A 27,003-nucleotide genomic window follows, 5' to 3' on the forward strand; every position below is an offset into this window, starting at 1 on the left:
TATGAGTGTAAGAAATTTATGAGTGTAAGAAGCTATTAAACAGTCACACTGCAATTCATTCTATTTGCATCATCTCCTAAAGGAGTGCAGTGCTTGTCAAGAAGCACAATTTTCTACCAAGAGAAGTGGAAATGCCACATAACTAAGACATCTTTCTTCAACTTTAGACATTGACTAAAGCCCCTGATGAAGTCTCTGAAACACCAGTGGTGTCGGGCGTTTGGCAGAGCAGAGCTGACGAGCTCTTAAGCTCTAGTGTTCCTTTGGAAAGATAAGTTTCTTTTCCATAGGTGTCTTCTTATAAACGAAGTTGTTGGAGTGGATGTTAAAATCTAATAATTTAAAAAAAAAATATTTCAAAAATCTTAAAAAGAATGTGTCTCTGTTTAAGAACAGTGGCATATTTTATGCGAAATGAAAAGTGTTACCCCATGATTATGTTTATTGAGCAAGCACAAAAGCAACAAGTGCACAAACGTTAAAACTCTATTGAAGCATAAGTGTGCAACTGCTCATCTATGAGGGTTTATCACTTTCAGTAATTCACGTTTAATATATGTGATTTCTTTACATTTGTTATACATTTTTATCACATATAACACCGGTTCTTCTATTTTAAACTCTCCAATAAAACATTCTGTACACCTATTGTATGGGAGAAGCATATTACATTGATGGCTTTGAAATGAATGTGTAACCAGGATTGTGTAGCCACAGTGTATGTATGCACAAAGAAATTACTGGAACCCAATATTCCTGTCACCTCCAGACCCTTAATACTGAACACGTTTTTGGGACAAGTACCACTTCCACCCTGGACCTCCCCCTCCTCCCAACAAATTAAAGCTGGCTGCTATCTAATTTTCCCATTTCTCTATACCTAGAGCCAATAAGCAACTCTTTTCAAGAGCCAGAACATTTACTGTGTCCTCTTTCTCTGGCATAGCATGCTAGTGCTTTACAAATGTTTCCAGGGTACATATATGTGCATAGCAATGCTCTTTATACAATTATTAGTATAGCATGTGGTGCTATACAAGGGATCATGGAGCAGTTCTGTTAGGCATAAAGGAAAGTAAACTGAGAGTAAAGATAAATACCTATATTATATGTTCTGTACATTAAAAATATATATTATTTTCAAGGTTGCAAGGGAGCAGTCAGGCAATGATTCAGATGGGCTGGGAACAAGTGGCCCGCTCTGAGGAGGACATGGAGGCATAAGAGGAAGCAGCAGAGCAGCAGCAATGGCCTGAGGAGTAAGAGGAAGGGAAGGAGACCCAGCAGCTTGCAGGTAGCCAGTAGGAGGCCAGTTCGGCAGAGGAGGACCTCATCTCTTATCTAGAAGAGGAGGTGCAGGTCATTTCTGCAGAGAGGCAACACCTCAGTGTCAATGTTAGAGTGGTGGAGATAGTGGGGCTCTTCATAGAAATGGATGGCCTCCAGGATGTTGTGTCAGAGGAAATGCAGGGCACGCATTATGAGCTACAGGGCATTCAGAGGCAATGGATGCAAGGAGTGATCTGTGAAGAAGATGATGTAAAGGATGCCCCCCTGCCAACTGCAGCTCCCACCGGCTCCATGTTATTTCATGTGTCCATGGATGCAGCTACCACCACCCTTTCCAGCACCAGGCACCTGGATAGTGCCCCTCCACAGGCCAGACATCCACCTGCCCCCTTGGCTATTCCTCTTATGCTATCACCACCTTCGCTGAGGCAGACTGCAGCAGTACAACCACCACTAACTCAGAGAGATGCTCCCACCTCTCCAAGGGAACAGGTGGTGGAAAGGGCCATCATAGCTGCAGGACAAGGTTCAGGCTTGACTGAGTCTTGCAGGCCCCTCCAGCAGATCTGATGTGCTACTGCCCCCAGGTCTCATGCCCACTGAAGGCAATGCCAGCTATAACAGGACACCAAGTACAGAAGAGCACCAGGATTAAACAATCTAAGAAACCCCAGTTTTAGCAACCCCCAAAAGTACGATGGCCAAGGAAGAATACAATGTCAATTGTTCCTTTCTTCTACAGCCTGCCTTAGATTCTGGTGATGTGTCTCCTGCAATTCCTCCTGACTCAGCTCCTCTTCCTCCTTCTCCTATTCATCCTGATTATCTTGCAGTCCCCTCTGGAGGAGGCAGGCCTTTGGTTTTCACCAGGTCATGTAGCATACAGCAGGCTAGAAAGTGTTCACAGACTTTAGGTGGGTGTAGAGACAGCATGCCCCAGATCTGTCCGGACAGTGAAAACAAATTTTGAGGAGGGCAAAGGTTCTTTTAATGATACCCAGGTCTGTCGTTGGGCCCTATTGTTATGAACATCTGCAGCAGATTGTGGGTTAGCCAGTGGGATCACGAGCCAGGTTTTGAGTGATCCTCTATCAAGGAGAGAAGGCAGAGAAAAGCAGTGAGATATGCCTTAGGGGTAAGCAGCGGGGTAGTTCACAGGGCAGGGTTAGAACTGTCCTCCTGGGCCAAAGCAGTTAAGTCTACCGAGATACGAGGGAAACAATAAGAGGAGGTTTTTTGATGTGTGGTGGTAGTGATAAGTACATTCCTACCTAGAAGCCAGTCTCCGGTGATGTGTTGTTTTTGGAAGCAGTCATAGATTTCTGAATGCAAGAGGATGTAGGCATCATGAGAGAACCACTTGCACATTAAGGGAGTGGAAGCACTTGCAGTAGGTTCCCTCAAAGGGATATGAGTGCAATTGAAGGCTCCCAAGAAAGAGGGAAAATGAGCTATTTGATAGAAGTCAATTATTATTTGTTGTTTTCTCCTAGGGAAGGATATATAGTGGCGTGTTTTCCTGACCAAGGCAGCTAGGATTTGATCTATACACATACCAAGAGGTGTCTGCAAGGTACTGGAGGTGAAAATCCCAAGGCAGTAGTGACTTTGATATGCACTGACAAGATGTACCCCTTCAGATGGTTGGTTGCAGGTCCCGCTCTAATTGCTAGAATAGCAATAGTATGGTTTTCTTGTTGAACCTGAACCTGTGGCATGACTTGCTTTCTCAGACAAATCCAAAAACTGTGTCCTAGCCCTGTATACTCTGTAAGGATACCTCCCTCTCTCCCTCCTCAGCTGTAGTGACCTGAGTATCCATAGGGCAATCAGAATTATATTGAAAAAGGGATTCTTCACTGCTGACTCTCATCCCCAAGTATATCTCAGGATCACACATGCCCTCTTCATAGCCCTGCATGTCCCATTTCACCCCTAATCTTTTCCAGTAACCCCCAGGAACCTCCAGTAACTAGCACGTCCCAGTTAGCCCTTAGTGTTGCTAGTCTATCCCAGGTACCCTTACTCCCCCCACTCTGTTATCCTGTCTATCCCAGGTACACGTCTTCCCACCCCCCTGTATCAATCAGTCCATGCCTGTGACTCCCCTGTATGACCCAGATGTGTCCCAATTTGTCGCAGGTATAATCTATCAACTCCTAGCCTGCTTCTGTGTGCACTCACCTGGAGAAGCCAACCTGCTAAATGCTGTCCAAAATCAAAATGAAAGTTTACATTTGTTTGCATAAATGGGTAGTAGTAAATGAACATGCGTAAGTTGCATGATGTTTGCATGTACATCACTTTTAAAAATACCTCTAAGTGCGTACATGCTAACCTCACCCTGGCAAGCCCCAAACATGCCCCTTTTTTGCGCGTGTACTTTTGCTTGCATTTGTGACCCCTTTTTATAATATGCATCACGTATGCACAGGCAACATACACGAATAAGCCTTTGAAAATAATAAGTGCCCAAATATTTATTTAGATGGATAACTTCTGAGTTAACCAGCTAAATGCCTCTGAATGTGGATCTCTTTACATATAGGTGTGTTTATTTTTAAACTTTTTACTCAGCAAATATCTGAACTGCATAATTAGTATTGCTTGAGCAAAGAATTATGAATACATGTGCCAAAACAAACAAATCTTTGGAACATTGACATATTTCAGACTCTTGGAACTATGTTATATTCTGTGTTGTCTCCAACTACAAAATATATCATATTTGTATTGCTAGTTTAAAAAATGTGTATAAAACAGTCAATCAAGCAAAACCATTGTAACAGAAGCATATTTAGTTAGTTACAGACCTTGCTGAAAAACTGGGTGGTGAAATGCTGGGATGGGAAGTTTTTCTGTCATCCAGGGTTCACAGAAATAGACCTTAAGCCAGTCAACACATTGTTTTAGCGGTACTGTCATTTCCTCTGGGTCCTCACATACGTCACAAGTAAATGAGATCTCCTTAGTGCTGCAAAAGTGATAACAGTTTAATACCAAACCTCTAGAGAGATCAGTATACTAAAACTAAAAGAAAATACTTAATAAATTATGAGAAAAATGTTATCTTAATTTTTCTTTGTTACTCTAAATATTAAATAGGAAACCACAAAATCTAATCAAGAAAAGCATTTTTGTCCTTAGTTCCTAATGATTGATATTTATCCTGTTTCCTATAATGGGATTTGCAGTACATTAGAATTATTATCTGATGCACAGTATTAGAACAGTATTACTCAATTCCAGCCTAACAAGCTATATGTTGTTTTTAGGATTCAAAATATGGCTATTACAAAACGACTTATGGAATATTTAAAAACAAAACAAAACAAAACATTGTTATATCACAGAAATTCAAACATACTAAATCACTGATATTGTTAAAAAGATGTTTTTACATCAATCTGAACCTCAGAAGACAAGGGTGTTACTGTGAAGTTAATTATCAGAAGCATATATTGGAGGTATGGTCCTAGAACTCATTGGCAAGTGCTATGTGCTGCCATGCAAACAACCTGGATTGGATTCCCAATGGCCAACCAGGCCTGAGGATACTGTGGAGGCAGCATCCCAGCAAATTCTCAGTCGTAACAACTAATGTTCATGCTTCAGGATCACAATTTCAGAGATCCAGACTTCCAGTTGCAGATTGTTGCTGTAAAGGCTAGGCTAGTGGGAGAAGATAGAAATGATGGAAAGCCCCAGGAAGTTGCAAATGCAGGCTCATGGTTACATCGCTTAATGGAGACCAATTATGATTGAACTGGAAACCTAAAGCAGCAGGAGAAAACTGCTGGGATAAAAATAAATAGTTAAAAAAGAAAGAAATGTGCATTAGCAATACCATAACACACAGGGAGGGTAATTTTGGTGGGATAATTTTGAAAAGGAATGTGAATACTTTCCCTTTGAAAACTGGTGTAAAGTGCATAGGTAAAAAGTACCTGCAGATTTTATATTAATGCAGGTAGCTACAATTATTATTTATTGAATTTGATATACTCCATGTCAAAACAAATTATCCAGGTGATTTACGCTAAAATTAAACATAAAATGCAATCTGTAAATAAATTGTCCAGCAGTTTATAATAACATTTAAGATAAAATATAATCAGCAAATAACTAATGCAATCAAAATATACGTACATAAAATACAAAACAAGGATCTGAGCTTTAATGTTAACTAAAATTATCCACTAAGGATAATTTTAAAAGCCATTTCCATGGGTAAAAGGAAAAATTACTACTTACCTGATAATTTCATTTTCCTTAGTGTAGACAGATGGACTCAGGACCAGTATGTTATGCACCTCTGCCAGCAGATGAAGATGGAGTAAGCTGACATCAAAGTATATATATTCCTGCAATGACATCAGCCTGCCAGTATTCTCTTCAAAAGCAACTGTGAACAGAACAGCAAAAAATTTAATTAAAAACAGTCAAACATTACTGAACTCAACCAATAGGAAACAGTGAACTGAAGTAATGAATGTATGTACCCCAATTTAGGGACTGGATGAACACTTAGTAGTAAAGCCCTGGAACACATAGCCCCACAGGACCACCATTAAACCAACCATATGGCAGCCAAGGGTGGGAAGCTGAGTCCATCTGTCTACACTAAAGAAAACAAAATTATCGAGTAAGAAGTAATTTTTCCTTTCCTAGCGTGTAGATAGATAGACTCAGGATCAGTGGGATGTATCCTCCAAGCTACTCCCGACTAGGGTGGGAGGTTGCCTGCGGTCCAGTTAACACTGCACTTACAAAGGCTGCATCCTTTTATTACCATTACCATACCATTACCAGATCAACAGACCAACCAGATCTGCTTACAAAGGTTCCTTGTCTACTCCTTCTCAAAAACTTACCCATCTCACCTCTACCAGAGAACGTGCTCTTTCCATAGCTGGACCAACAATATGGAACTCGATCTACGCCAACAAAACTGTACAATAACCTTTACGAAAAAGTTAAAAACTTAGCTTTTCAAACAAGCATTCACCTAATCCTCCCATACTCCTGACCTCATAGCAATTGTAATATAATTATTGTTCCCATCTTCTATATATTATTAATCTCTGTTTCCACCGTCTACACATTATTAATCTCTCTCTAGGTCACCCTGACCACTTTCTTCCCTCTCCCCCATTCCTTCAATATCCCTGTTATATGTAACTTTTATTTTCCATTCTCTCTGTTAAAGTTATTCCCCCCCCCCCCCCAGTTATTTGTAAACCGATGTGATATCCATTTGAATGTCGGTATATAAAAGTTTTAAATAAATAAATAAATCCTCTCAGGCCTGCACATTCAGACGATAATTCCTTGAAAAGAATGTAAGGAGGACCATGCTGCAGCTCGGCAAATGTCGACGGAAGTCAACAATCTAACTTCCGCCCATGACACTGCCTGAGCCTTAGTGGAATGAGTCCTAACCTGAGTAGGCAATGGCTTTTCAGCCTCCACATACACGGCTGTGACTACTTCCTTACTACAGTGAGTTATTGTAGCCCGCAAAGCTAGTTCGCTCTGCTTCTTTCCACCATGAAGGACAAACAGGTGATCCAACTTTTCAAAAGATTTAGAAACTTCCAGATACCAAATGACATGTCTTTTGACATCAAAAGGATGCAACAGGTGATACTCTCCACATCTATTCCCTTATTCAAGGATGGCAAGAAAATGGACTGATTCAAGTGAAAATCCGAGACCACTTTAGGCAAGAAAGAGGGAACAGTATGCAGCTGTATCACTCCTGGAGTCACCTGAAGAAATGGCTCCCAGCAAGACAAGGTCTACAGTTCAGAAATTCGTCGCACCAGAAACACCGTTTTAAAGGTCAACAGCAACAAGGAAAGGCTACACCGCAGTTGAAACATAGGACCCACCAAGAAATCAAACACCAGGTTGAGACTGCACAAGGTAGCCAGTAACCGCAAGAGAGGATGAAGATGATTCATTCCCTTCAAGAAACGAGCCACATCAGGATGAGATAAGGATTCACAACTGAGTGGCCTCTGAAACAGGCAAGAGCTGCAACCTGTACCTTCAAAGAATTAAGGGCCAACCCCTTATTTAACCAATTCTGCAAAAATTCCAAAGTGAGAGGGATCTTCACTGAACGCGGAAGAACACCTCGATCCTCACACCAAGCCTCAAACACCCACCAAACCCGCACACAGGTTAAGGAAGTGGAGAAAGTTTGAGCTCTTAGCAAGGTGGCAATCACTGGAGAAGATTAACCACACTTCAACAAGTGAGCCCTTTCAAGGGCCATACTGTAAGACAAAACCGAGTTGGATCTGCGTGAAGGATGGGTCCCTGCTGCAACAGATTCTTGTGTGGCGGAAGATGAAGGGGAGTCTCTATCACAAGTTTTCACAGATCTACATACCATTATCTTAAGGGCCAATCCGGTGCCTCCTGGAGCACTGTCCTCCTGTGATCTTTGATCCAGCAAACTATTCTGCCCAACAGAGGCCATGGGGAAAAGCCATACAACAGCTTGTCTTCTGGCCAGACTTGTACGAGAGCATCGATACCCAAGGACTTCGAATCTCTCCTGTGACAGAAGAAGCAAGGAACCTTTGCATTGTGAGAAATCACCAACAGGTCTAGGAACGGAAGGCCCCAGCAATCCACTATCAGCTGAGATGCCTCGACCGACAACACCCATTCTCCTGGGTCTAGAATCTCCTGGCTAAGAAGTCTACTCTTATGTTGTCTTTTCCTGCAATGTGAGAGGCCGAGATCACATGGAGATAGACCAACTTATGGAATGGGCAGAAGGGTATTTCCAGCGACACTCGCTGACTCTTGGTTCCTCCCTGCCAGTTGATGTAATCCACTGTCTGAGATGTCTAACATTATTCGGACCATTTTGCCCTGCAGTCTGTCGCTGCACAGCTAGCATGCCAACCGGACCACCCGTGCTTCCAGGTGATTGATGTTCCAGAGAGACCCTTGTCCCGCTAGCTCCTGACAGTGCACTCCCCAACTCTGGAAACTCGCATCTGTTGTGAGTATCAACTAGTCCAACGTCAGGGAAACTCCCTTTTTCAGATGATTCTCCTGCAACCACCACTGCAGGTGAGAGCAGATTTCCATCAGCAAGTGGAGGTAAACCAAATAGTGCTGTGACTGAGGGTTCCAATGAGACAGCATGGAGCGCTGAAGAGGGCACATATGCACTCTTGCCCATGGCACCAGTTCCAGTGTTGCTGCCATCAAACTGAGTACCTGAAGATAAGACCACACTATCAGCTGTACAGTGTTCATCAAAAGACACACCTGTGACATCAAACATCTGAATCCGAGCTTCTGGCAGGAAAATTTTGCCTGCCTCATGTTGAACTGAACATTCAGGTACTCCAACAACTGAGATGGCTGAAGACTGCTCTTGACTGGTTTACTACCCAATCAAGCTCCTGCAACAAGGCTATTATCTTGTGGGTCACCAGGCAGCTCTCTTCCAGATACTTGGCTCGATCAGCCAGTCGTCCAAATACGGGTGGACTAGGATCCCATCCTCTCTCAACCACCACCATAACTTTGGAAAAAGTTCTGAGAGCAGTGGCTAGACCAAAAGGCATCACCAAAACTGATAATGGTGCCCAGGCACTGCGAAACCCAGAAAACGATGGGATGGGAATATGGAGGTAGGCCTCAGACAGATCCAGGGAGGTCAGATATTACCCCAACTGCACGACCATTATCACTGAGGGCAAGGTTTCCATATGAAAATGAGTCACCTGCAAATGACAGTTGACTCCTTTGAGATCCAGGATGAGACGAAAGGAGCCCTCCCTTCTTGGGCATAACAAAATAAATGGAATATCGCCCCTTACTTTCCTGAGATGTAGGCACTGGAACTACAGCCCTCAGACTGAGGAGACTTGACAGGATAGAATTTACTGCCTGCTTCTTCTGCAGGAAGTAGCAAGGAGACACCATAAACACATCCCAAGGAACACTACGAAATTCCAATGCATATCCTTCTCGTATCACCTCCAGGACCCACTGATCTGATGTGATTTCTACCCACCTCTGATAAAAGGGAGAGAGATGTCCCCCTATCTCTTGTCTCTGGGGGTGAGTTGGCAAACCTTCATTGTGAGGCTTCAGAGGATCCACCACCCAAGCCTTCGCCTCTCTTGGGTTGTCTGGGATGAAAGGACTGAGATCTGCCAAAAGGCAGAATCCTCTGAAAGGTCGACCCTCTGTAGGGACAAAACCGCTTGGAACCACTAAGAAGACCCCTCTTACCAAAGGGTCACTGCAACTGCTTCTTATCCTCCGGCAACCGAGGGACCAGGGATTCATCCCACTTACTGGCCAGTTCTCAAACTTGCTCCCGAACAGGAGGGAACCTTTAAAGGGCAAATTTTTAGATTAGCTTAGGAGGTCATGTCGACCAACCAATTACACAGCCCTAATTGAAGTCTGGCTGCTATTACTGAAGCTACTCCACTAGCCGAGGTATGGGCCAAATCGCAGATTGCATCTGTTAAAAAGGTGGCGGTGGTTCCATAACTGCTCTGGAGTTTATCCCAGAATCAACCTTCTAAGAGAGAAGCAGATAAGAGTGAGCCACCAGGGCACAACACGAAGCTATATGCAATGTCATTGCCACTGCTTCAAATGCTTTTTCGAGAATGGTCTCAATTCTCCTATCATGCATATCCTTCAAGGCTGTTCCTCCCTCCCTCCACGGGAATAGTCATCCACTTAGAGACGGCAAAGACTAGCACTGTTGCTAACTGGATTGTGGACCCTTGGGCCGGCCTGGCGGAATGGAGAGCTCCGCCGAAGAAGGTAGGCCGGGAAGCGGAATCACAGCGGACGGGCAGATGGAGTCTTCACCCTGGAGGTCTGAGATCCCCCCGGGAGAAGCCCGTAGGGATCCGGACCGCTGGGACTTAAGTGAAGGCAGCAAGACTAACGGAGAATGATGGAGCTTCACCCTGGAAGTCCAAGATCCCCCCAGGAGGAGCCCATAGAGACCAAGACTGCTGGGACTTAGGAGACAGTAGTGAGATGAGTGGAAGACAATCCGAAGGTCGAGGCAGGCGGCTGGCACGGAGAGTCGGAAGCAAGCAGGGGTCAGAAGCCAGAGAAACTAACTGGAGGCTAGATCAAGATCCGGAGAAGTTGGTACAGGAACAACAGGAGCAGAATCAGGGTCAGCAGAAGCAGAGTCAGGATCAGCAGGAACACTACTGGAATGTAACTAGAACTCAGAAGAGAGACCTCGTTGCAAGGCAGCTCCATGCAGGCAGATGCCGGCTGCCAGTAATCAAAATGGCGTTGACGGCCCTTGCCCTTACTATGTCACAAGGGCTACCGCCGCCACTGGTCGACCCCAGTGACATAGTGAGGGCAAAGGGCCGTCGGCGCCATTTTGACTACTGGCAGCCGACAGCCCAAGTCCAGGAGATCGCTCCCGGACCCCTGCTGGACCACCAGGGACTTTTGGCAGGTCTTGGGGGGGTTAGGAGGGTGGGGGTTGTAGTAAATTAATTTTGGAGGTCTTGGGGGGGCGTCAGGAGGGTGGGGGGTTTTGTTAGATTTTTACTTTTTTATTAAAGATTTGTCTGCGAGCCTGGACCCCCGCTGGACCGCCAGGGACTTTTGGCAGGTCTTGTGGGGGGGGGGGTCAGGAGGGTGGGGGTTGTAGTAAATTAATTTGGTAGGTCTTGGGGGAGTCAGGAGAGTAGGGGGTTGTAGTAGCAACCCCCTACTCTCCTGATTCTACCATGTTTCAATGTACTATGTCATAATATGGCTTGCCTTTATGACATGTTTTATGTAAACCGAAGTGATATGCCAAATCGAATGTCGGTATAGAAAAACAAACAAATAAATAAATAAATAGTAAATTAATTTGGTAGGTCTTGGGGAGTCAGGAGAGTAGGGGGTTGTAGTAAATTAATTTGGTAGGTCTTGGGGAGTCAGGAGAGTAGGGGGTTGTAGTAAATTAATTTGGTAGGTCTTGGGGGAGTCAGGAGGGTGGGGGGGTTGTAGTTAGTATGGCTCTCATGGAATTACATTTTAAAATATGTGGCGTTCATGGCTCTCTCAGCCAAAAAGGTTCCCGACCCCTGCTATAGAGGGCAGTCGAACATGCAGAGAAGCGTGCGAAAATGCCACTGAGGCCTACCATGCGGCACGCAGGAAAATGCCTAACAGCGGGGCCTAGCCCAACCAGGTTGCTCAACCTGCCAGGCTGCGCAGTTCCCTTAACCCTCATGGGAGCGGGAATGAATGTCGGAACGGCACACAGAACACGGAGACTGGAAGGAGTCCTACAAAATCCCTCTATACTGTCTCAGACTTTTTTTTTTTAACTTATTTTAGTTCAGGCCTTCCTGGTTGAGTACAGAGATGGTCTACGGCTGGGGGGGGGGGGGGGGGGCGGTAGGGGGGGAGAGAGAGGGCATCTGCCGTTACTGCTGCGCTCTGCTTCCTGCACCCGCTGCTTTTAAGCTGTACAATCAACTAAGTCCATGCCGTCGGAAAACCTGTGTGCCTATATGTAAAAAAAATCACCAAAGCTAATGATTTCCGAATTATCCCAAACAACTGAAAAGCAGGTTGTTAAAACAAACAAAAAACACACTTTGAAATGTCTGTATGCCAATGCCAGAAGTCTAAGTAGTAAGATGGGAGAGTTCAAGTGTATAGCCGCAAATGATAAGATTGACATAATTGGCATCACAGAGACTTGGTGGAAGGAGAATAACCAATGGGACAGTGCTATATCAGGGTACAAATTATATCGCAATGATAGGGAGGATCAACTTGGTGGGGGTGTGGCACTTTAAGTCCGGGAGTGTATAGAGTCCAACAAGATAAAGATCATACAAGAGACTAAATGCTCAGTAGAATCTATATGGGTAGAAATCCCATGTGTGTTGGGTAAGAGTATAGTGATAGGAGTATACTATCATCCACCTGGACAAAATGGTCAGACAGATGATGAAATGCCAAGAGAAATCAGGGAAGCAAACCAGTTTCGCAGTACAATAATAATGGGAGATTTCAATTACCCATACATCCAGCGTGCAAGGAAATAGTAAAGCAAGTCCACCTTCAAAATTATAATAAATTTTTATTGATTAGCTGAAATTCTTCAATATTAATAGTGGCAACTCCATACGTCTTCAATAACAAATATTAAAGTCCCTCTTTAAATCGTCTTTCAATCGTGTGAGCCGATGCGCTCCATGATGCACGTACAAGGTATGTTTGAAAATTTATTGAAACTGTGTAGCCATTTTTGTCAGGTCCATCAGCTTTATTATCTTTATGTTCTAGATGATACTGATTGTGGGTCCCTCCCGATGCAGCAACCGCGAAACACGGACCGTGTCGGGGGACTTTAATATTTGTTATTGAAGACGTATGGAGTTGCCACTATTAATATTGAAGAATTTCAGCTAATCAATAAAAATTTATTATAATTTTGAAGGTGGACTTGCTTTACTATTTCCTTGCACGCTGGATGTATGGATATTTATTGATGTGCAAGGCTTTTGCTTCTTGCTTTTGCTTGGTAGATTTCAATTACCCCAATATTGACTGGGTAAATGTAACATTAGGACTTGCTAGAGACATAAAGTTCCTGGATGTAATAAATGATTGATTCATGGAGCAATTGGTTCAGGAACCAACAAGAGAGGGAGCTATTTTAGATTTAATTCTTAGTGGAATGCAGGATTTGGTGAGAGAGGTAACGGTGGTGGGGCCACTTGGCAACAGTGATCATAACATGATCAAATTTAAAATAATAACTGGAAGGGGGACAATAAGTAAATCTGCAGCTCTAACACTAAACTTTCAAAAGGGAAACTTTGATAAAATGAGGAAAATAGTTAGGAAAAAACTGAAAGGTGCAGCTGCAAAGGTTAAAAGTGTTCAACAGGCTTGGACATTGTTTAAAAATACAATCCTAGAGGCCCAGTCCACATGTATTCCACGCATTAAGAAAGGTGGAAGAAGGCAAAACGATTACCATCATGGTTAAAAGGTGAGGTGAAAGAGGCTATTTTAGCCAAAAAAACATCCTTCAAAAATTGGAAGAAGGATCCATCTGAAGAAAATAGGAAAAAACATAAGCATTGTCAAGTTAAGTGTAAAACATTGATAAGACAGGCGAAGAGAGAATTTGAAATGAAGTTGGCCATAGAAGCAAAAACTCATAATAAAATCTTTTAAAAATATATCCAAAGCAAGAAACTGTGAGGGAGTCGGTTGGACCATTAGATGACCGAGGGGTTAAAGGGGCTCTTAGGGAAGATAAGGCCATTACAGAAAGACTAAATGAATTCTTTGCTTCCGTGTTTACTAATGAGGATGTTGGGGAGATACCAGTTCCGGAGATGGTTTTCAGTGGTGATAAGTTAGACGAACTGAACGAAATCACTGTGAACCTGGAAGATGTAGTAGGCCAGATTGACAAACTAAAGAGTAGCAAATTACCTGGACCGGATGGTATGCATCCTAGGACACTGAAGGAACTCAAAAATGAAATTTCTGATCTATTAGTTCAAATTTGTAACCTATCATTAAAATCATCCATTGTACCTGAAGACTGGAGGGTGGCCAATGTAACCCCAATATTTAAAAAAGGCTCCAGAAGCGATCTGGGTAACTATAGACCAGTGAGCCTGACTTCAGTGCTGGGAAAAATAGTGGAAACTATTCTCAAGATCAAAATCATAGGGCATATAGAAAGACATGATTTAATGGAACACAGTCAACATGGATTTACCCAAGGGAAGTCTTGCCTAACAAATCAGCTTCATTTTTTTGAAGGGGTTAATAATCATGTGGATAAAGGTGAACCGGTAGATGTAGTGTATTTGAATTTTCAGAAGGCGTTTGACAAAGTCCCTCATGAGAGGCTTGTACGAAAACTAAAAAGTCATGGGATAGGAAGTGATGTCCTTTCGTGGATTAAAAACTGGTTAAAAGACAGGAAACAGAGAGTAGGATTAAATGGTCAATTTTCTCAGTGGAAAAGGGTAAACAGTGGAGTGCCTCAGGAATCTGTACTTGGACCGATGCTTTTCAATATATATATCTAAATGATCTGGAAAGGAATACGAGTGAGGTTATCAAATTTGCGGATGATACAAAATTATTCAGAGTAGTTAAATCACAAGCGGATTGTGATACATAACAAGAGGACCTTGCAAGACTGGAAGATTGGGCATCCAAATGGCAGATGAAATTTAATGTGGACAAGTGCAAGGTGTTGCATATAGGGAAAAATAACCCTTGCTGTAGTTACACGATGTTAGGTTCCATATTAGGATCTACCACCCAGGAAAAAGATCTAGGCATCATAGCGGATAATACTTTAAAATTAATTGCTCAGTGTGCTGCAGCAGTCAAAAAAGCAAACAGAATGTTAGGAATTATTAGGAAGGGAATGGTTAATAAAACGGAAAATGTCATAATGCCTCTATATCGCTTCATGGTGAGACCGCACCTTGAATACTGTGTACAATTCTGGTCGCCGCATCTCAAAAAAGATATAGTTGCGATGGAGAAGGTACAGAGAAGGGCAACCAAAATGATAAAGGGGATGGAACAGCTCCCCTGTGAGGTAAGGCTGAAGAGGTTAGGGCTGTTCAGCTTGGAGAAGAGACGACTGAGGGGGGATATGATAGAGGTGTTTATGATCATGAGAGGTCTTGAATGAGTAGATGTGACTCGGTTATTTACACTTTTGAATAATAGAAGGACTAGGGGGCATTCCATGAAGTTAGCAAGTAGCACATTTAAGACTAATCGTAGAAAATTCTTTTCTACTCAATGCACAATAAAACTCTGGAATTTGTTGCCAGAGGATGTGGTTAGTTCAGTTAGTGTAGCTGGGTTCAAAAAAGGTTTGGATAAGTTATTGGAGCAGAAGTCCATTAACGGCTATTAATCAAGTTTACTTAGGGAATAGCAACTGCTATTAATTGCCTCAGTAGCATGGGATCTTCTTAGTGTTTGGGTAACTGCCAGATTCTTGTGACCTGGTTTGGCCTCTGATGGAAACAGGGTGCTGGGCTTGAAGGACCCTTGGTCTGACCTAGCATGGCAATTTCTTATGTTCTTAAGGCAGACATCTGAGGGACCACGGAAATCATCTCAGGAATTCTCAACTGGGGTCGGGACCATCTGGTATCATTGCAGGAGAGTGGCTTTTTTTTTTTGTTTTAAATTCTCTTTCTAAAATCTGAAGCAACCCTCATAGGGAGATGGATGTCCACCATCTGCTGGAGATGGATAATACTTGCGGGCTGAAGTTACTGCAGGAGTATATATATATATATACTGTGACGTCAGCTTGCTCTGTCTCTATCTGCTAGCATAGGTGCATAACCCACTGGTCCTGAATCCATCTGTCTACATGCTAGGAAACCATGCTTTACCTGTGAAACATTTTTTTTTTAATTGCCTGCCCTATATACCTGTATTTTTACTCACAGCAGTGGGGAGGTGTTCCTTGGTGTGGGGTTGGGGAAAGGGAATATTCAAAAGTATATCAGCAATTTTTCTTGGAAAAATATCCACAAAAATTAGCAGGTATAAATCTATTTATTTATTTGGTTTTATATACCGGTCTTCTGGATCAATCACATCGGTTTACACAATAAAATATTATTAAATTTAGATACAGCTTAAAATATCAATGAACGTACACTTTTAGCATATAAAAATAAATAACCGAAAAACAAAATAAAATCAAAGCAAATCAAATAAAATAAAATCTGATGCATAAAACACTATATTAAAAGTTAATTAAAGTCCAGCAACAGCCCTTGCTGTCCATTTAAAGTTATTCTCATTCTCTTCTCCAGACACCTGCCAACAAAATTATATATTACTCTTTTTCGGATTTTCAAATGCTTGCCTAAACAGCTATGTATTGAGATTCTTTTTAAAAGGTGAAAAACTGGTTTCTAATCTTAATTCCATTGTCATAGAGTTCCATAGTTTCGGTCCAGCTAATGGTAAAGATCTCTCTCGTACTTTATTGAGTCGAGCTGTTTTTAATGATGGAATTGTTAAGAGACCCTTATTCCCTGATTAACGGTTTCTTTATGGAACATGAATGTGTAATGATGCATTTAACCATTCAATATTCTTAACGTTCAAGGCTTTATAAATTAAGCACAGTGCCTTATATTGTACTCTAAATATAACGGGGAGCCAATGGAGTTCTTTTAGAATTGGGGTGATGTGATCAAATCTTTTAGACCCAGTTAGGACTCTAGCTGCTGCATTTTGCAGCAACTGAAGTGGTCTAATTGATGATGATGGTAAACCTAATAAAAGCACGTTACAATAATCTAGCTTTGAAAAAATAAGGGATTGTAAAACAGTTCTAAAATCACTGAAATGCAAAAGAGGTTTTAGTTTGTTTAAAATATGTAATTTGTTAAAACCTTCCCTGTTTTAGAAATTATTTTTTTCATATTACTGTCGATCACAACATCTAAACCTCTAGATGATCTGTTACAATAAAATTTCGATGATCAACTTTGTATGTCTTGATGTGTTCATTATTTAGTTAGTTAGTAGTATAATCTGTTTTCTCCTCATTTAAAACCAGTTTTAAATAAATCAAAAGTTGTTGAATGGTGGAAAAATATACACTTAATTTCAATATGTCAACTTGGGTTATCGGAACCACGAATTGTACATCGTCTGCATATATAAAATATGTTAAACCCAAGCCAGAGAGAAGTTTACATATTGGCAACATGTAGAGATTAAAAAGGGTGGCTGATAGTGTGGACCCCTGTGGGACACCTGTTTCTAGTGGCACTTGTTTCGAAACTGAATTCCCTATTTTAAAACTATATGTACGATTACTAAGATATGATTTCAACCAATTAAAAGGTTTTCCTGCAATGCCTATCTCCAGTAATCTATGGAGTAAAATTTCATGATCAATTGTATTGAAGGCAGCAGTGAAATCCAACAATAGTAAAAAAAAATACTTTTGACCTGAATCCATTTCTCTAAGGATTGTGTCAGATAAACATAAAAGAAGTGTTTCAGTGCTAAAAGATGGATGAAAACCAAATTGTGAGGGATAAAGGATGTTTCTATCTTCAATGAATTCTGATAGCTGCTTTTGAACTACTTTCTTTATCAATTTTGATAAAATCGGAAGATTGGAAATTGGTCTAAAATTCTTAGGTTGATTAATATCCAGATTTGTATTCTTCAAAATTGGTTTAATAATGGCATTCTTTAGTATATCTGGTAATATCCCTTCTTCTAATGATAAATTTACTATCTCTGCTACGGGCTTTGCAATAATATTAGAAATCATTTTTAAGTATTTAATTGGAATAACATCTAAAGGGTGAGTAGCAGTATGTAATTTCTTAATCAGACACTCTCAATTTCCGTTGAGGATATAGGCTCAAATGATGTCCATTCACAATCCGCTGATTTCACAAGAACAATCTTTTGTTCCTTTATCAGTTGTGATTTTTTAGTTAATTTATCTATTTTATCTTTAAAGAAAGAGGCAAACTCTTGACATTTTATGTTAGTAGAATCTAAGTTGAAGACGGGATTTGGTTTTATCAATTCTTGTACATATGAAAATGGTATTCTAGGATTATACGTAAAATCATGTAACCTTTTTGTGAGGAATTCGCGCTTAGCATTAGACATTTTAGTTCTGTATTTAGTGAATAAGTAACGATAAGATGCTAAGGTATCAGGATTAGAACTCTTTCTCCAATATCTTTCTTTTTTTCATAGTAGAGCCTTCTTTAAATCTCTAAGTTCCTGAGAGTACCAAGGGGCATTAGTTTTTTTTGGAGGCTTTAATTTCTTTTTTTTGCTAGGAGACTAATTTTATCACCTAATGAGGTGGTGCATGATACCCTTGATAAAACAGCTGTGTTAATGTTGCTATAATTTATTACTTCTGAACTATTCTCAATTAAATCATCCTGGTTGGGTGGACTGCAAAATTCAATAAAACGTGGCTATTCAGAAAGTACATTTTTACTTGCATTACATGTTAAATAAGTCTCAACTATAAAATGGTCAGACCAGGGTAGTTATTCTGTGATAATTTTCAAAGGGTAAGTGTACAAATATTTTCCCTTTGAAAATAAGGCAAAATCTGGGGCTAAAACTATGTGGACAGTTTTAAAAGTACCCACAGGTCGGTAACTTTCAATCTGGTGCGTGGGCAAACTTATGCATGCGTTCGTCGACCTGTGTCCAGAGACGTAATTATTTTATAATATATGTGCATATATAAGAACATGCCATGCTGAGTCAGACCAAGGATCCATCAAGCCCAGCATCCTGTTTCTAACAGTGGCCAATCCAGGCCATAGAAACCTGGCAAGTACCCGAAAACAAAGTCTATTCCATGTTACTGTTACTAGTAATAGCAGTGGCTATTTTCTAAGTCAACTTAGGGGCGGATTTTCAGAGCCCTGCTCGCGTAAATCTGCCCAAAACCGGGCGGATTTACGCGAGCAGGGCCTGCGCGCCGGGAAGCCTATTTTACATAGGCCTCCCGGCGCGCGCAGAGCCCCGGGACTCGCGTAAGTCCCGGGGTTCTCGGAGGGGGGCGTGTTGGGGGGCGGGCCCGGTCGTCGCGGCGTTTCGGGGGCGTGTCGGCAGCGTTTTGGGGGCGGGTACGGGGGCGTGGCTACGGCCCGGGGGCGTGGCCGCGCCCTCCGTACCCGCCCCCAGGTCGCGGCCCGGCGCGCAGGAGGCCCGCTGGCGCGCGGGGATTTACGCCTCCCTCTGGGAGGCGTAAATCCCCCGACAAAGGTAAGGGGGGGGTTTTAGACAGGGCCGGGCGAGGGTGGGTTAGGTAGGGGAAGGGAGGGGAAGGTGAGGGGAGGGCAAAGGAAAGTTCCCTCCGAGGCCGCTCCGATTTCGGAGCGGCCTTGGAGGGAACGGGGTAGGCTGCGTGGCTCGGCGCGCGCCGGCTATACAAAATTCATAGCCTTGCGCGCGCCGATCCAGGATTTTTAGTGGATACGCGCGGCTCCGCGCGTATCTACTAAAATCCAGCGTACTTTTGTTTGCGCCTGGAGCGCAAACAAAAGTAGGCTATTCGCGCGCCTTTTAAAATCCGCCCCTTAATTAATAGCAGGTAATGGACTTTTCCTCTAAGAACTTATCCAATCATTTTTTAAACACAGCTATACTAACTGCACTAACCACATCCTCTGGCAACAAATTCCAGAGTTTAATTGTGCGTTGAGTGAAAAAGAACTTTCTCCGATTAGTTTTAAATGTGCCACATGCTAACTTCATGGAGTGGCCCCTAGTCTTTCTATTATCTGAAAGAGTAAATAACTGATTCACATCTACCCGTTCTAGACATCTAATGATTTTAAACACCTCTAACATATCCCCCCTCAGCCGTCTCTTCTCCAAGCTGAAAAGTCCTAACCTCTTTAGTCTTTCCTCATAGGGGAGCTGTTCCATTCCCCTTATCATTTTGGTCACCCTTCTCTGTACCTTCTCCATTACAATTATATCTTTTTTGAGATGCGGCGACCAGAATTGTACACAGTATTCAAGGTGCGGTCTCACCATGGAGCGATACAGAGGCATTATGACACTTTCTGTTTTATTCACCTGGGGGTAGATTTTAAGAGGCGCGCGAACAGCCTACTTTTGCTTGCGCATCAGACTCAAGCAAAAGTACGCTGGATTTTAGTAGATACGTGCGGAGCCGCGCGTATCCACTAAAATCCTGGATCGGCGCGCGCAAGGCTATCGATTTTGTATAGCCTGCGCGCGCCGAGCCGCGCTGCCTCCCCCCGTTCCCTCCAAGGCCGCTCCGAAATCGGAGCGGCCTTGGAGGGAACTTTCCTTTGCCCTCCCCTCACCTTTCCCCTCCCTTCCCCTACCTAACCCACCCGCCCGGCCCTGTCTACACCCCCCCCTTACCTTTGTCGGGGGATTTACGCCTCCCGGAGGGAGACGTAAATCCCCGCGCGCCAGCGGGCCTGCTGCGCGCCGGGCCGCGACCTGGGGGCGGGTACGGAGGGCGCGGCCACGCCCCCGGGCCGTAGCCACGCCCTGTACCCGCCCCCAAAACGCTGCCGACACGCCCCCGGAACGCCGCGACGGACCGGGCCCGCCCCCCGACACGCCCCCCTCCGAGACCCCCGGGACTTACGCGAGTCCCGGGGCTCTGCGCGCGCCGGGAGGCCTATGTAAAATAGGCTCCCCGGCGCGCAGGGCCCTGCTCGCCTAAATCCGCCCGGTTTTGGGCGGATTTAGGCGAGCAGGGCTCTGAAAATCTACCCCCTGGTGCACACAGGCCCAACTCGTGCGTGTATCTCCTGGTTTCAGTGCACACCAGGCTTTTAAAATTCATCTTTAAGAAGGCAATTTTGAAAACTTATGTACTCAGTTTAACATTTGGCCAGTCGCATTTACCTGGCACACCCCTGAGTCTCGACGCGGAAAAGACTCCGCCATCGTCTGCCTCCCTCTGATTCTACCTCCTAGGCATGCGTGCCCACCAGGCTATGAAGGCCCCATAGTGGCACTTCCTGATCATGTCACATGGCTTAACATGTAAACCCCAGGCATGCTCTTCTCCTTGGCTCATCAATAGGTCTTCCTGCGTTGCAGTACGTGTTGATATTTCCTTTGTGCCTTTTGCCTTGTTTTGCCTCCTTTGTCCAGCCTCCTTGTTCATTTCCCAGCCTTGCTGAACCCTTCCTGTCCTGCCTAGTTGTTGCTTAGCCTTGTTCTATTTGTTTCTTGGTCCCTGTGTCTTGTCTCATCTGACTGTCTCTGCCAGACGTTTGGTTCTGACCGTGGCTTCGGACTGACTAATCTATTGCACTGCTGCCTGCCCCAGCCTTGGCTTTGACCTAGATACTATTTCCACATTACCAGCCACAACCTTGGCCTGGATTTCGACACCATTTGCTCGCTGTCTGCCCTGACCTTGGCCTAGATCTTGACACCATTTGCTTGCTGCCTGCTCTGACCTCTGCCTTCTACTTGACTTTGTCTGACCGTTCCACACAGGTCTCATACCTAAGCCCTGCTGGTCCCTGGAATCCAAAGGCTCAACCTGCAGGGAATGGGGCTGGCATGGTGAAGCCCTAGAACAAGTCCTAATAGGAACAAGTCCACCAGCTGTTGGTGTGGGCCTAGTAGATTCACCACAGTCCAAGGGCTCATAACCGTGAGTTTGTTGAGGCCATGAGCTCAGTGGATTCATCCCCGGCTTATGCACTCTCAGGCTTGGCACTCCATGTCCAGCAGCAACAAGACCAGCTTAATCAGATGACCAGCATACCACAAGGTCTTATACCCAAATAAATAGGCTGTGTGAAAATTACCCTTTATCCCAGAAAAAGTATACATGGGAATGAACATACATATTTTTATCCACAGGAAAAGTAGATCAGTTCAGAGGTGGGGTTAGGCTGGGAGAAATAACTGTGTATTGAAGGTAACTTTACACAAGCGTGCAGGCTTCCATACATGCCAGACATACGCTGGAATTTAAAATCATGTGCGCAGTTAAAGGCATATGATTTAAAATATGTCTACCATGTGTATATGTGCTCCTAATTTTAAGCCATTACTCGAGCAAAAGGACTTCATGTATCTTCCTTAGGACTTTGCTGTTTTTAACGATCACTGGTAAGTGGAGTTTAAAACATTCTCATGTGAAGGACATTGCCAATTTTATCCATTAGTCCACCAGTTTGCTCAGTATATCTCAAGGTCATCCAGATCCTCTAGTTCTTCAGCCTACACTCCTCCCAGTTGACCCAGACCCCTCACCTTGCCGAATTAGTCTTAAAAATTGATTTCTGCAGATCTACACCTTATCAGAAGCAGCAGTAAATATACATGGCTAGTAAGTCAACACGTGCTATGGCTGCCGGATTTAAAATATGGATTTACATGCATAACTGTTGGATCCACCCACAACACGCTATAGCTCCGCTCCCCCCACCCCCTTTTTTTTTTTTTACTTATGTATATACAGACGTAATTTATGGCTTTTAAAATATGCAATGCTCACTTGAGGCCAGATACTCACGTATATCAGCCTTTTAGTTAAATCAACTCTTAAAATTTGCCTCATTGTGTTCAAGGGAAAACACATCTGCAGAAAAAGCAAGTACAAATCTCTGCAGATATTTTTTCCCTAAGCAATTTTCAAAGGGGAAGCAAGCCCACATTTTCTATTTAACTGGTGCAAGTCCTCGAGTAAAAATACTCTCAGACTTTGCAAACAGTCCCATAGTTTTAAAAGTTGCTCCTGATAGGGCAATCCTTACAAAGATCTAGCTGTGTAGATGTCTGGGGTAAACACATCATCTCTCAGAGTAGCTAAATCTAGCTGCCTAGTGAAATCCAGCAGATAGATTTTGTTGCTGCACAAATGGGTCATACCAGAGGTAAATATATATGTCAAAGGAGGAAATATATGTACACTGATTTGATTTTATGACCTTTTTGAGAGCAAGCCAGATTCTAAATTATTTCACTGAGTAACAAAAGTTAAATCAGACAATTAAAACTACAAATAAATTTGAAGAGGCTCTGAAATTTTGGTCATACATGCACAATCTCAGCAGTCTAAAGGGAAAACCACTGAAAATGTTAAGAAGGTTCCCAATTCTCAATATATTATTTTCCTCAAGCTTGCTATAGTCATTTTGATTTTTTGCTTTATGTGATGGAGTAAATGCAGAACAAACGTTATTGCAATATTCCCCCTAACGTTCATCAGATTGTTTTAATTTTCAACCACTTGATGTACAAAACCCTCCAAATTTTTTATGAATATTTCATTAGGAACATTAATTTTGCCAGCTATTATTTCCTTTCCTATTCTGACATTTTCATTCAATCATTATTTATTTATTTATTAAGTTTTCTATACTGTCACTAAGACATACCATCATAATGGTTTACAATACATAATAGTGAGTAACAACAAATACAATCCAGACAAAAGTTTTGAATAAATAACATTTTAAAATAGCTAAAATTTAAAACAAACACTAGGTCATAAAATATCTTATTATAACCAAGTAAAATTGCTAAAAAATATCAGTAACTTAAATATTAAAATAGACACTAATACTGCACAATAAAAGGCATTAAAAGCATAAAATAGGTAATGAAAAGGCATCTTTTTCACTCTGTATCTGCCATGCCAAATAGCCAGTTTTTTAAGATTATGATTAAACCTTTTAAAATTTGTTTCGAGCCTCAATTCCTGTAGCATTGTGTTCCAAAGTTTTGGTCCTGCTAGAGATACCGCTCTCTCCCTAACTTGATTCAAACATGCTGACTGGACTGAGGGTAAAGAAAGGAGGCCCTTGTTGGCAGACTGCAAGATTCTTTGCGGAACATGAAGCCTGATGGCAGGGTTTAGCCAGTCTACCTGTTCCCCATATATAAGTTTGTGAAGAATACATAATGTTTTGAATTTAAATCTTGATTCAATGGGTAGCCAATGTAGTTCAATTAGGATAGGGGTAATGTGATTCCTCTTCCTGCTGCCAGTTAAGATTCTTGCCACAGCATTTTACAGGATTTGTAAAGGGTGTATGGAAGGCTTAAAAGGAGGGTGTATGGAAGGCTTAAAAGGAGGGTGTTACAGTAGTGCGTACTTGCGAAGATTAATGTTTGTAGGACTCTGCAAAAATCATTTTCTGAGAATAGGGATTTAAGGCGTTTCAGTAGCATTAATTTAGAATAACCTTCTCTTACTTTCATTTCTATGTGTTTTTTAAAGCATAGTTCTGGATCTAAATGGAGGTCTGTATTTAAAATGAAGCATGCCTTGGGATTGTGAGCATAACTTAGGCTGAAATGTAATTTCTGATTGGATTAAAAAGTGATCTGACCATGGGACTGGAGTAATATTCAGGGTTGAATTGGTTATTAAATTCGTGGTGCTAGATTAGATTAAGTCTAATGCATGCTCTGCCTTGTGTGTAGTTTCTCTACTTAGTAACTTAAAACCTAGTGCGGAGAGAGCCTCAATGAGTGTTTGACATGTGGAACATGGATTCTTATCTGCCTGCAAATTAAAATTGCCAAGTACTATAGAAGGTTTATTAGGATCAAGATTGGCGACAAAGAATTTGACAATAGGGGATATGTTTAGTTCTAATAGGCCAGGAGGACAGTATAGTAGGCAGATCTGGAGGTTAGCTTCAAATAAGACAATTTCATGGTTCTAAATCTGACAACTTGGTCTAATCTTTAAACCTAAATTCTAAATTTAACATTACTTCACATTCTCCCTATCTTCCTTTTCACTTTTGTTCTCTTTTTCTTTACTACCCTATCTCCTTTCTTCTCTCTACCCCCGACATCATTGGTTTTGCTGAGTTCTATTTTTCATCTCGTTTCTCACTTTCTACTATTGTATTTTCTCTATAACTTCTTCAAATTCCTTCCTGTTTCCAATCTAAAGCTTTCTAATTATTTCCACTTTCTCAATGTTTTCTTTTCTTAGATTTTTCCTCCTTGTGTATCTTCTTATGGTCTGTAATGCACTATAATTGTCCATAACTTAAGTAATTTATAAACCCTCTACTTTCCTTACCATTTAGTAAAAGGTTATTCTTAAAATTAATTGGAACTTTCAAGAAGCTTCCATCTTTTGAAAGGATGGGCTTCATCTACGGAGAGAATAGTGATCTATATCAATGATGATATTTTCTATTGAGATGATACTGCTCAAAAGCTAAACACCTGTAAATCTGCATGCATTAACATTAAGGGCCAGATTTTAAAAAAGCATTTGCATGCATAAAAGTGGGGTTCAAACGTGCAAATGTACTTTGCACGTGTAAGTGGGCTTTTGAAAATTGCTACAATATATGCCATTGAATTGTCCATAGGATATTCACGTGTAAATGCACTTTATGCACATAAATGGCTTTTTAAAAATTGCTACAATAATGTTGCATTTAGATGTGTAACTCCTTTTAAAATTACCTCCTTAATTTTTACATGAACATTAAAATAAAACTCAATAAACAAGCTGCATATGATATATCTTTAATGGAATAACAATACATTTTTTTTACTAGCTTTCAAGAAGAGGCTACTGAATCCTTCAACAGGTCAGTACAGAATGAGTTCACGTTGACATTGCCTGAATAAAAAAGTAAATATCTGCGCAATCACTGAAACGTGGTTGCAAAACACAGATACTGCCTTAATTAACCAACTACCACTACAACTATACGACGACATCTCCTTACCCAGACTTAAAAAAAGAGGGGGAGGAACACTGTTAGCCGCAAAAAAAGAATTGAGAATATCACATCAAACCTTGAAATCAACAACTAAACTAGAAATTGGATTATTCAAATCCAATCAGCTGCAAATTTGTCTAATATACGCCCCCCCCCTGGGCTTCTAGAGTCTGACCCTTCTCTGCTCATCGAAATCATAGCCAAACATATCAACACGGACTCCCCAGCCATCATCTTAGGATACTTCAACATCCATGTTGACTCCCCATCACCTACTCCCAACTGTGAAGCCCTCCTATCCTTTTTCTAGGCCATGGGCTTCAAGCAAATTATAAATAAACCCACCCATAAAGCAGGCCACACTTTGGACTTCATTTTCATAAATGAATCCATCTCGCCCAATGCCCCCCCCCCACTTGTACCCCCATCCCCTGGTCAGATCACTCGTTGATATCCACGGAACTATCAATAAGGAAAAAACTGACTCCCTTCATTCCCAAAACAACAATACTTTTCAGAAAACCATGCACCAGCCTTGCCAAGGACCCACCCAATTTGGACTTCTCCAACGCCGACACTGCTATGACGTCATGGCTTAACATCATGCTTTCAGTAGCAAATAAAATTTGCCCCTTGACATCCAAAGAAATCAATCCAGCACATTCTAAAAAAAACCTTGGTTCTCAACAGCACTGAAAAAGCTCAAACAAGACCTACGACATAAAGAGCAACGCTGGCATAAAGATCCCTCCTCCGCCCATTAAGCCAACTATAAAACCGCTATGAACCACTACAGGACCACTATATTACGCACGAAGAGAGATTTCTATGCCAAAAAAATACATAGCTTCCAGTACGACCCCAAAACACTATTTTCATATGTATCAGTCCTCACTACACCTGTTCCACCAGTCATCCCAGAAGAAGAAGCCCTAAACAAATCCACAGAATTGGCATTATTCTTTGAGAAGAAAATCAACAACTTACTCGCACTGCTGACTACTTCAAACACCCAGCCTCCACCCATCTACAAGCCATCCCCATCCACACACAAACCGCTACTAGAATCATTTGAACTCACATCTTCCCTGGAAATTGAATCCTTAATCAAGAAAATGAAGCCATCGTCACATCCAACTGACCAAATACCTAACTAAACTCTTACTTACCATTCCAAACACCATAGCCAAACCACTGGCAGACATCATAAATTGTTCCCTCGCACAAGGATCTGATCCGGACTCTTTGAAAACCGCTTCTCTAAAACCACTACTAAAGAAACCCAATCTTGATCCAGCCAACCCCGCAAACTTTCGCCCCATTGCAAATTTACCATTTATCGTCAAACTAATGGAAAAATTAGTCAACAACCAACTTACAGACTACTTAGATTCTCACAACATTCTCTATCCTTCCCAATACGGTTTCCGAAGACGCTTAA

The 27,003-nt window shown here is 42.2% G+C and overlaps 1 protein-coding gene across 1 annotated transcript in view; it reads right to left on the reverse strand.

The window, feature by feature from the left end:
- Positions 1–27,003, reverse strand: part of MGMT (O-6-methylguanine-DNA methyltransferase) — an 817,517-nt gene that overhangs the window by 289,026 nt on the left and 501,488 nt on the right. Inside the window, exon 4 of the mRNA XM_029610006.1 lies at positions 4,104–4,264. Coding sequence (XP_029465866.1) covers positions 4,104–4,264 — 161 coding nt within the window. The remainder of the gene's footprint in view (positions 1–4,103; positions 4,265–27,003) is intronic.

The sequence above is a fragment of the Rhinatrema bivittatum genome, chromosome 7, assembly GCF_901001135.1.
Source record: "Rhinatrema bivittatum chromosome 7, aRhiBiv1.1, whole genome shotgun sequence".
In the NCBI taxonomy this organism is placed as follows: domain Eukaryota; kingdom Metazoa; phylum Chordata; class Amphibia; order Gymnophiona; family Rhinatrematidae; genus Rhinatrema; species Rhinatrema bivittatum.